Genomic DNA, 11,684 nt, shown 5'->3' with positions numbered 1-11,684 from the left:
GAGGGCAGGGGGGCAGCGGGGCAGGACAGGAGGGCAGGGGGGCAGCAGAGACAGCGGGGCAGGACAGGAGGGCAGGGGGACAGCGGGGCAGGACAGGAGGGCAGGGGGGCAGCGGGGCAGGACAGGAGGGCAGGGGGGCAGCAGAGACAGCGGGGCAGGACAGGAGGGCAGGGGGGCAGTAGAGGCAGCGGGGCAGGACAGGAGGGCAGGGGGACAGCGGGGCAGGACAGGAGGGCAGGGGGGCAGCAGAGACAGCGGGGCAGGACAGGAGGGCAGGGGGGCAGTAGAGGCAGCGGGGCAGGACAGGAGGGCAGTAGAGACAGGAGGGCAGGACAGGAGGGCAGGGGGGCAGCAGAGACAGCGGGGCAGGACAGGAGGGCAGTAGAGGTAGCGAGGCAGGACAGGAGGGCAGGGGGGCAGCAGAGACAGTGGGGCAGGGCAGGAGGGCAGGGGGGCAGCAGAGACAGCGGGGCAGGGCAGCGAGGGGCAGTAGAGACAGGAGGGCAGGGCAGGAGGGCAGGGGGGCAGCGGGGCAGGACAGGAGGGCAGGGGGGCGAGGGGCCGCTCTGGGGCAGTGCATGGCTCAGCCCGTCCTGTAGCTGTGCTTCTGGCTGCCATGGCCAAGTGGTTCAAGGAGTTTCCCATCAACCTCAAGAACGGTACCGACCGGATCCGCTCCGCCTCCGAGTCCAGCGCCCCCAGCCCGAGCCGGGCCAAGCCGGGGACGGGCTCGATCCGGGCCGGCACCAAAACCCTGCGCAAGAACTCGGCGGCGGCGGCGGAGCCCGGCGGGTCGGGGTCCGGCCCAGGCTCGGGCTCGCTCCTCCTCCTGGGCCGGAACCGCAAGAACTCGGCCATCGAGCTGGGGAGGAGCGGCGCGGCGGCCCCCGGGCCCGGCCTCCTGCATGGGAAGGCCCGCAAGAACTCCCGGGCCGAACCGGGCCTGGAGGAGCTGCAGCGGCCCGGGAAGAGCATCGGCTCGGCCAGCGCCTACATCAGCCGGCTCATCAAGCTGGACAAGCTGGACAAGAGCCCGGGCTACGGCACCGGTACCGGTACACTGACCGGACCCGAGACCGAGAAGGAAGCAGCCAGAGAGAAGGGGAAGACAGCAGCAACCAAGACAGACACGGTGAGAGAGGGAGAGAGAGAGAGGGGGGGGGAGAGGGGGAGAGGAGAGGTGAGAGGGAGAGAGAGGGAGAGAGAGGGGGAGAGGAGAGAGAGAGGGGAGAGGAGAGAGAGAGGGAGAGGGAGAGGGGGAGAGGAGAGAGAGAGGGAGGGGGAGAGGAGAGAGAGAGGGGGAGAGGAGAGAGAGAGAGGGAGAGAGACTACAGCCTGGCCATAGAAACTGGGCGACACAGGCAGACCTGGCTGCCCTCAGAGGACAGGCTGTGCTCCCACTGCCAGCGGGGAGAAACAGAGACAGAGGTGCACTTCCTACTGCACTGTGACAGATACTCTGGGATTAGAGAAACATTCTTCCCGAAATTCAGAAATCTAATCCCAGAGTTCCCACACCAGGGAACTCACAACAGGTCCCAATCCTACTGGGAGAGGGAGGAGGGAACTCAGTTGAACTGGCAGCCCAGTGTGTGATCTCCTGTCACAGCCTGAGGAACAGTGAGTCTGTCTCCCAATAATGCTCCAGCCGCCTACAGTATATGTCAATATTTTATAATATGTCTTTGTTGTAAATGTCTGTAATATGTCTGTAGATTTTATTTTACTTTCATTATTTTATTTGCTGTGGCAACACTGATTGTACCCGTCGGTCATGCTAATAAAGCACCTTGAATTGAACTGAATTGAATTGAGAGAGAGGAGAGTGAGAGGGAGTGAGTGACAAGGAGAGAGAGTGAGAGGAGAAAGAGTGAGAGAGGATGACAGGGAGTGAGAGGAGAGGGTGACAGAATTGAAAACTGAAGTGTGACAGGGGGTGAGAATGAGGTAGGGATGAGGAGTGGGAGTGAATGAGGGTGAGGGAGAGATGGCACTGGGATCAGATGAATGAATTGTGACCTGCCCTCCACTAACCAGATTTTTCCTGGCTCATTCAAATCCAAACAGCTTTATTGGCATGGCTGGTACAATCAACACAACATCTACAAACATTACAATACAAACACATCATAGGACATTTACTGCCAAACATATACAGCATTACTGAGAGCCAGGCTGGGACAGGAGATCACACATTGTATTATTATTATTATTATTATTATTATTATTATTATTATTATTATTATTATTATTATTATTATTATTGAGAGACAGGCTCAGTGTTCCTCAGGCTGGGACAGGAGATCACACACTGTATTATTATTATTGAGAGACGGGCTCACTGTCTGTTCCTCAGGCTGGGACAGGAGATCACACACTGTATTATTATTATTGAGAGACAGGCTCAGTGTTCCTCAGGCTGGGACAGGAGATCACACACTGTATTATTATTATTGAGAGACAGGCTCACTGTCTGTTCCTCAGGCTGGGACAGGAGATCACACACTGTATTATTATTATTGAGAGACGGGCTCACTGTTCCTCAGGCTGGGACAGGAGATCACACACTGTATTATTATTATTGAGAGACAGGCTCACTGTCTGTTCCTCAGGCTGGGACAGGAGATCACACACTGTATTATTATTATTATTGAGAGACAGGTTCACTGTTCCTCAGGCTGGGACAGGAGATCACACACTGTATTATTATTATTGAGAGACAGGCTCACTGTCTGTTCCTCAGGCTGGAACAGGAGATCACACACTGTATTATTATTATTGAGAGACGGGCTCACTGTCTGTTCCTCAGGCTGCTACAGGAGGTCACATACTGGGCTGCAGCTCTGTTGGGTTTCCTCTCTCAGCAGGATTGGAAGCTGTTCTGGTTCTGGCAGGTGTGGGAATTCTGGGATTAGGTTTGTTATTTTTTGGGAAGAGTATCTAATCCCAGAGTGTTTCTCACTGTGCAACAGAAAAAGCATCTCTGTCTGTGTTTCTCCCTGCTGGCAGTGGGAGCACAGCTTGTCCTCTCTGGGCAGCCAGGTCTGTCTGTATCCAGTTTCTGTGGCCAGGCTGTGGTCAGTGAGCCTGTACTGTGTCAGGGTCTGTTTCTCCTTGGTGTTTCTCACCCTGGTCAGATACTTGGTCATTTTGTGTTGTCTTTTTCATTTCTGTGATGGGGTCTCACTGCACTGTAACACTGTAGCCCTTATCAGGAGTCAGGATATTCATCTCACTGCCAGTCTGGGACAGACAGAGAGCTGTAAAGGAGCCCCAGTCTCACTGTGATCTGTGTCAGTGTTACAGGTAGAGACACAGCCCTTATAGAGTCAGGATATTAATCTCCCTGCCAGTCTGGGACAGACAGAGAGCTGTAAAGGAGCCCCAGTCTCACTGTGATCTGTGTCACTGTTAGAAATAAAGACAGCGCCCTTATAGACACAGTGATGTTTGTTAAAATAAATGTGTTACAATAACAGCATTATTTGTAGAATTAACCTTGACTGGTAGTGGTGATGGAATAACTCAGTGAAGTATTGGTAAAAGCATGCTAAAGCCCAGTGAGATCAGGGTAAAACAGCAGTACAGTGCAGTAAAGTCCAGTGACATCAGGGTAAAAATGCAGTACTGTGCAGTAAATCTCAGTAACAACATTACATTGCTTTGAAACTGTTGTTCGGTTTTAAAACATTTCAATATTCAAACATTTGGTTCTCAGTAGACATTTTGTAAATGACTAAAAGCTGTGTTGTGGTGCAAGACAGGCTCGCTTACTGAGCATCACGCCCCTCTGTCTGGGAGAGAGAGGAGGTGAGAAAGGTCTCTCCTCAGGGAGCTGTCAGGAGCCGGGTGTGTGTGTGTGCAGTGGGTCTCCTCTGGGAGGTATCAAGAGCCAGGTGTGTGTGCAGTGGGTCTCCTCTGGGAGGTATCAGGAGCCGTGTGTGTGTGCAGTGGGTCTCCTCTGGGAGGTATCAGGAGCTGGGTGTGTGTGTGTGCAGTGGGTCTCCTCAGGGAGGTGTCAGGAGCCAGGTGTGTGTGTGCAGTGGGTCTCCTCAGGGAGCGGTCAGGGCAGGGTGTAAGGTGACACTGTATTGTCAGGTTGCACAATGGAGCTGTCCCTCAAGGCGAGACTCTGATCAGGCAGGATTGGACAATAGGAGTGGAGACAGGGAGACAGGATGGAGGTTGGAGACAGAGGGAGGGGGAGCAGAACCTGATACAGGCACAGATTCAGCCCCTGTGGGGGTTTGCTTTGAACCCCTGTCATCATGACTGGGAGAATTCCTAAGTGAAGGAGCACAGCAACTTCTGATGTCACACACTGTTACTGCTCTAACTACAGCGGTACAGTGTATTAGTATAACTACTGTTAACTACACAATCTGTTCCTAGTGATGCAACTCATACTTGTGTTTCTATAGTTATATCAGTACTACTGCTGTGGTTACTGCCACTACTAATACTGCTGTTTCTATAGCTACTATTAGTGTTATTACTGTTCCTACTGTGCTGCTGTTACTACTGCTGCAGATGTTAGTATTACTACTGTTTCTATAGCTGCTAGTAGTATTGTTACTGTTCCTACTGTGCTGCTGTTACTACTGCTGCAGATGTTAGTATTACTACTGTTTCTGTAGCTACTAGTAGTATTGTTACTGTTCCTACTGTGCTGCTGTTACTACTGCTGCAGATGTTAGTATTACTACTGTTTCTGTAGCTACTAGTAGTATTGTTACTGTTCCTACTGTGCTGCTGTTACTACTGCTGCAGATGTTAGTATTACTACTGTTTCTATAGCTGTTAGTAGTATTGTTACTGTTCCTACTGTGCTGCTGTTACTACTGCTGCAGATGTTAGTATTACTACTGTTTCTATAGCTGCTAGTAGTATTGTTACTGTTCCTACTGTGCTGCTGTTACTACTGCTGCAGATGTTAGTATTACTACTGTTTCTTTAGCTACTAGTAGTATTGTTACTGTTCCTACTGTGCTGCTGTTACTACTGCTGCAGATGTTAGTATTACTACTGTTTCTTTAGCTACTAGTAGTATTGTTACTGTTCCTACTGTGCTGCTGTTACTACTGCATCAGATGTTAGTATTACTACTGTTTCTTTAGCTACTAGTAGTATTGTTACTGTTCTTGCTACTGCAGCAGCCAGTATTACTAGTCTGTCTTACTCCTGCAGCGGCTGCTGTCTTCATGCTGTCATGTGCCCCCCCCCCCGGCAGGTGATTATCCTGGAGGACTACGCAGACCCCTACGACGCCAAGAGGACAAAGGAGCAGCGCGAGGCGGAGCGGGCTGGCGAGAACGACGGCTACATGGAGCCGTACGACGCCCAGCAGATGATCACGGGTACGACCCCCGTCCCCCCCACTTCCCCCTGTCCCCCTGTCTGTCTGCTAGCTCTCCTGCCTGACTGGACAGTGATCAGGGGTACAGCTGTCTGTCTGTCTGCTCTCCTGCCTGACTGGACAGTGATCAGGGGTACAGCTGTCTGTCTATCTGCTCTCCTGCCTGACTGGACAGTGATCAGGGGTACAGCTGTCTGTCTGTCTGCTCTCCTGCCTGACTGGACAGTGATCAGGGGTACAGCTGTCTGTCTGTCTGCTCTCCTGCCTGACTGGACAGTGATCAGGGGTACAGCTGTCTGTCTGTCTGCTCTCCTGCCTGACTGGACAGTGATCAGGGGTACAGCTGTCTGTCTGTCTGCTCTCCTGCCTGACTGGACAGTGATCAGGGGTACAGCTGTCTGTCTGTCTGCTCTCCTGCCTGACTGGACAGTGTTCAGGGGTACAGCTGTCTGTCTGTCTGCTCTCCTGCCTGACTGGACAGTGATCAGGGGTACAGCTGTCTGTCTGTCTGCTCTCCTGCCTGACTGGACAGTGATCAGGGGTACAGCTATCTGTCTGTCTGCTCTCCTGCCTGACTGGACAGTGATCAGGGGTACAGTTGTCTGTCCACTTGCTCTCCTGCCTGACTGGACAGTGATCAGGGGTACAGTTGTCTGTCCACTTGCTCTCCTGCCTGACTGGACAGTGATCAGGGGTACAGTTGTCTGTCCACTTGCTCTCCTACCTGACTGGACAGTGATCAGGGGTACAGTTGTCTGTCCACTTGCTCTCCTACCTGACTGGACAGTGATCAGGGGTACAGCCCCCTCTGTCTGTCTGCTCTCCTGCCTGACTGTATGGGGCCAGACAGACCCCCAGACAGACCCCCTGTCCCCCCAGCTCCTCTGTCCCCCTGTCAGATCCCTTGTTTCCCCTTCCAAGAGGAGTGTTTGGGAAGATAAGAGATGACATTGTGGGGCCACAGAGAAGCAGAAACACATCCGCTATGCCACAAAGTGTTACACCAAGGGAAGGAGAGAGGAGGAGAGGTAGAGTAAAGGACAGAAGGAGAAGGGTATGGGGAGTTCAGGGTTCGAGGTGAGTCACCACGGTCTCCACGCTGTCGCGTTGCCCTGGTGATACTGTTGTGCTCGGACATGGGTGCAGTTTCCTGTTTTAGCTTCCTGTTTCCTGTCTCTGCTTCCCCAGCCCATTCTCTACTCAGGAAGAACCCCCCCCCTCCCCTCTTCCCCTCTCTGGGCTGCAGGCTGTTACCACGGCGACATTCCCTCTCAGTCACTTCCCCGAAACCAGGACAAGCATCAGTCAGCAGACCAGTCACATGACCCTTGACCTTTAGTGGTGCTGATCTATTGTGTAGAGAAATTACTGACCACCCCCACCCTTTCTCTGTGTGCCTGTCTCTCTTTATCCATCCTGCCCCTCTGTGAGGGACCCATCTCCAGCCCCCCTTCCCCTGCAGAGCTCAGAGGGCTCGAGACCAGAGTCAGACTTTTCATCGGTTTCTGTGGGGTCATCAACAGTACAGAGTCTTACAGAGAAAGAAACAGTACACAATCCTGCAGGACCATCGACAGTACACACTCCTGTAGAGTCATCAACAGTACACACTCCTGCTGGGGCGTCAACAGTACACACTCCTACAGAGTCATCAACAGTACAGAGTCTTACAGAGAAAGCAACAGTACACACTCCTGCAGGACCACAGGCACACTGACATAGATAAACAGAGAGAAATGATGAGACAGAGAAAGAGGGAATAGCCCACCATTAGACCTTTTAAACAGTTGCAGGCCTTTTCCTCCTTTCACAGCACATTGAGGAAAAGGTCTGGTCTGCTACTACTTTACAGTCCTTAATATGTCATAGTACAAACTCCACTGTGGGCCATGGCCACTACTTTGGACTGATGCTGGTGTGTGCTGTGGGAGTGACCCTTCGTAACATTTTCATTGCACAATAATACTGAAAATATGCCACATGACCTTTAACCCTTGAACTGCGACCCGCAAGCTCAGGCTTCGATTCCTGCTGCCCTCAGAAATCCGCCGGCGTGGCTCCAAGGACCTGCTGGGGAAGACCAGCCTGCTGCTGGAGCCGGGAGAGGCGGGGGGAAGCGAGGACCCGCAGGGGGGCAGACCGCCGCCTCCACAGCTCTACGACACCCCCTACGAACCGGCTGAGGGGGAGCCGGCCGACAGGAGGGGCCCCCGTCCCGAGAATGATGAGCGACCCCCCGCGGAGTACGAGCAGCCCTGGGAGTGGAAGAAAGAGCAGATCGTGAAGGCCTTGTCAGGTACCCCCACACTGGGGACACAGGGGACACAGGGGACACCTGTACCCCCACACTGGGGACACCTGTACAGACACACAGGGCACACCTGTACAGACACGGGCACACCTGTACAGACACACTGGGAAGACCTGTACAGACACACAGGGCACACCTGTACAGACTCACTAGGTTTACTGCACTGTGCTTTTACCTTGATCTCACTGGGCTGTCCTGCACAGCAATTTCATACCCTCTCCCCTCTCCATTCCCATTTGTCTTGCCCCCAGTGCAGTTCGAGAGCGCTGAGCGGCCCCCCGTCTCCAAGGAGGACACCCCCTCCAGCCGACAGCACCTGCGCCAGAAGAGCTGGACACAGAAGATCCTGAAGCCCCTCCCTCTGGCAGCCAGCACCGAGGGGGCTGAGACCGCCCGGGTCGACCCCACTCTGCCGCTGGAGAAACAGAGGTGAGGGGAACAGTTCTGCTTGGCTTGGCTATTCGGTAACCAGCAAAACACCACCTTCCAGACACCCCCTTAACAAGAGCTGGATCTGGGGTACCCCTTATTAATTATGGGATTTGAAAATTCTTGTAGCTCTTCAATAGCAAACTGACTCTGCTCATCATGAGAAGGCCGGTTCTGGGATCTCCTTAAACTGATGACCTGCGGAGAGTTTTGGGCGAAGCTCCTTTAGCAGAGCAGTTCTGTCTGCTCACTTCCTAGAAATGCCACACAGAGACCGGGAAAGCTGCTAAGCTCAAGCCATGGGCTGATTTGAGAGCACAGTCATTCTGAAGGCCAGCAGCCCAGGGCGCCTGATGAGTCTTTCTTCCCTCCTTTGCACGCCCAGCTGGTTCCACGGCTCGGTGTCGCGGCAGGAAGCAGAGTCACAGCTCCAGGCCTGTAAGGACGCCAGCTTCCTGGTGAGGAACAGTGAGTCAGGGCACAGCAAGTACTCCATCGCCCTCAAGTGAGTCTGTCTCTGTGTCAGCGTGTCTGTCTCTGTGTCAGCGTGTCTGTCTCTCTGTCAGTCTCTGTGTCAGCGTGTCTGTCTCTCTGTCAGCGTGTCTGTCTCTCTGTCTGTCTCTCTGTCAGCGTGTCTTTCTCTGTGTCAGTCTCTCTGTCAGTGTGTCAGTCTCTCTGTCAGTGCGTTGAGTGTCTGTCTGTGTCAGCGTGTCTGTCTCTCTGTCAGTGCGTTGAGTGTATGTCTGTGTCAGTGTGTCTGCCTCTTTGTCAGCGTGTCTGTCTCTCTGTCAGTGCGTTGAGTGTCTGTCTGTGTCAGTGTGTCAGTCTCTCTGTCAGTGTGTCTGTCTCTCTGTCAGTGCATTGAGTGTCTGTCTGTGTCAGCGTGTCTGTCTCTCTGTCTGTGTCAGCGTGTCTGTCTCTCTGCCAGTGCGTTGAGTGTCTGTCTCTCTGTCAGTGTGTCTGCCTCTTTGTCAGCGTGTCTGTCTCTCTGTCAGTGCGTTGAGTGTCTGTCTGTGTCAGTGTGTCAGTCTCTCTGTCAGTGTGTCTGTCTCTCTGTCAGTGCATTGAGTGTCTGTCTGTGTCAGCGTGTCTGTCTCTCTGCCAGTGCGTTGAGTGTCTGTCTCTCTGTCAGTGTGTCTGCCTCTTTGTCAGCGTGTCTGTCTCTCTGTCAGTGCGTTGAGTGTCTGTCTGTCTGTGTCAGTGTGTCTGTCTCTCTGTCAGTGCGCTGAGTGTCTGTCTGTGTCAGCGTGTCTGTCTCTCTGTCAGTGTCAGCGTGTCTGTCTCTTTGCCTGTCTGTTGTGTGGTAGTGAGCGTGTGCTGTGCAGGGAGCTGGTTACTCACTCTCTGACCTCTCCTCTCCCTCAGGACCAGTCAGGGTTGTGTCCACATCATTGTGGCCCAGACCCGGGACAGCGGCTACACGCTGGACCAGAGCAGCTGTGTGTTCAGCAGTGTGCCAGAGGTGGTGCATTATTACTGCACCGAGAAACTGCCCTTCAAGGGCGCAGAGCACATGACCCTGCTGCACCCTGTCCCCCGGCCACACTGACACACTGACACACTGACACACTGAGACACTGAGACACTCATGCACTGACTGACACACTGACACACTGAGACACTCATGCACTGACTGACACACTGACACACTGACACACTGAGACACTCATGCACTGACTGACACACTGACACACTGAGACACTCATGCACTGACTGACACACTGACACACTGACACACTGAGACACTCATGCACTGGCTGACACACTGACAGACTGAAACACTGACACACTGTTGCACTGAGACACTCATGCACTGGCTGACACACTGACACACTGAGACACTCATGCACTGGCTGACACACTGACAGACTGAAACACTGACACTGTTGCACTGAGACACTCATGCACTGGCTGACACACTGACAGACTGAAACACTGACACACTGTTGCACTGAGACACTCATGCACTGACTGACACACTGACACACTGAGACACTCATGCACTGGCTGACACACTGACAGACTGAAACACTGACACACTGTTGCACTGAGACACTCATGCACTGACTGACACACTGTTGCACTGAGACACTCATGCACTGGCTGACACACTGACAGACTGAAACACTGACACACTGTCGCACTGAGGCACTCATGCCCTGACTGACACACTGACAGACTGAAACACTGACACACTGTTGCACTGAGACACTCATGCACTGACTGACACACTGACAGACTGAGACACTCATGCACTGACTGACACACTGACACTGTCACACTGAAACACTGACACCCTGAGACACTGGGACAGTAAGACTGAGACGATGAGACACTGGCACTGACAATCAGACAGACTCCTGAGTCCCTTTCTCTTTCTCCAAGTGCCTTAGACTCTTAATGAGAATCTCTCCACGTCCCCAGACAGAGGTTAACGGCACAGGGTGCAGTAAAGGCCAGTGAGATCAGGGTAAAAGCACAGTACAGTGAAGTACATCCCAGTGAGATCAGGTTAAAAGCACAGTACAGTTTTTAGACTAGTGTGTAAATGTACTTCTTTGGTCGGTCATAGGGGCTGGAGTGTTTGGGCGTGTGGGAGGTAGGAGGGATTCTCACCGGTCTAATTAATCCAATTACTGGAAGAAAGTCCAGTTTCAAGCTGCTGAATCTTGAGTCCTGAGTGTCTTTAAAAACACCGGGAGCCACTGACGCCAATGTGAAATGCGCCCCCACTGGACCGCTGATGAGATTAGCGAGTCACCCCGGCAAAACAAACTGGAGCAAAACCCAGAGGCACTTCGGCACGGCGGCCGCGGGTCTCTGGCGCCTCCTGGTGGCCAATCTGCGACCTCACAGGGCAGCGACCAATACGCCGAGGGCTTCCCTGCAGCTGTGGGAAACGGAAATCTCCTTGATGTTTGTCACTTCTGGAAACCTGATTTTTTTTTTTTAAGGGGTTGGGGGTGGGGTTATGTGTTTTTGAGACTACCACGGTAGTAGTATGTTTTTTTAATCCTGAGTGTTGCAGTTTTGTGAGGCCGTGCCGTGTGTTTTCAACCACACAAGAAATGTGACTTTGCATTTGTAAATATATATCACTTAACGACAACGTCATCAAAATAAACAGTCTAAAATATGTGTATTAAAATTGTTTCTGGGGTGCGTTTGAGACAGAAGACCTTTTTTAATTTTTTTTTAACGTGAAAAATAATTCTTGCATTTTCCTGATACTCTTAGACTGTCAATGAGGAGCAATTATACAACACTGGACTGGTCAGTAATTATACAGCCTAATGAGTGACCACTATATATCCTAGTGTCCTGGCCAGATTTCCTCCTGCCCTTTACCAGTCATGGCCTCCTAAAAATCCCCATCTCTGAACTGGCTCCATCAGTCTGCTCTCCTCCCCACTAAGAGCTGGTGTGTGGGGAGAGTACTGGTGCATCATCCAGGTGGGGGGTACACATTGGTGGGGGTAGTGGGATTCCCCAGTACCAGTAAAGCACTATGAGTTGACTATCCAGAAAAGCTCTAAATAAGTGTAAGGAATTATTAGTAGTAGTATTAGTCATTACACTGTCGGAAAG

The 11,684-nt window shown here is 52.4% G+C and overlaps 1 protein-coding gene across 1 annotated transcript; it reads left to right on the top strand.

The window, feature by feature from the left end:
- Nucleotides 1–577: 577 nt before the first annotated feature.
- she (Src homology 2 domain containing E) lies at nt 578–11,230 on the top strand. Its single transcript, XM_088905029.1, has 6 exons — nt 578–1,132; nt 5,231–5,357; nt 7,398–7,652; nt 7,919–8,096; nt 8,482–8,601; nt 9,462–11,230. The coding sequence occupies exons 1-6, from the start codon at nt 617–619 to the stop codon at nt 9,643–9,645; spliced, it is 1,380 nt and encodes a 459-aa protein (XP_088761155.1). The 5' UTR covers nt 578–616; the 3' UTR covers nt 9,646–11,230.
- Nucleotides 11,231–11,684: the final 454 nt, after the last annotated feature.

The sequence above is a fragment of the Atractosteus spatula genome, chromosome 25, assembly GCF_055471065.1.
Source record: "Atractosteus spatula isolate fAtrSpa1 chromosome 25, fAtrSpa1.hap1, whole genome shotgun sequence".
Taxonomy (NCBI): domain Eukaryota; kingdom Metazoa; phylum Chordata; class Actinopteri; order Semionotiformes; family Lepisosteidae; genus Atractosteus; species Atractosteus spatula.
This window is presented reverse-complemented; position numbering and strand designations above follow the sequence as displayed.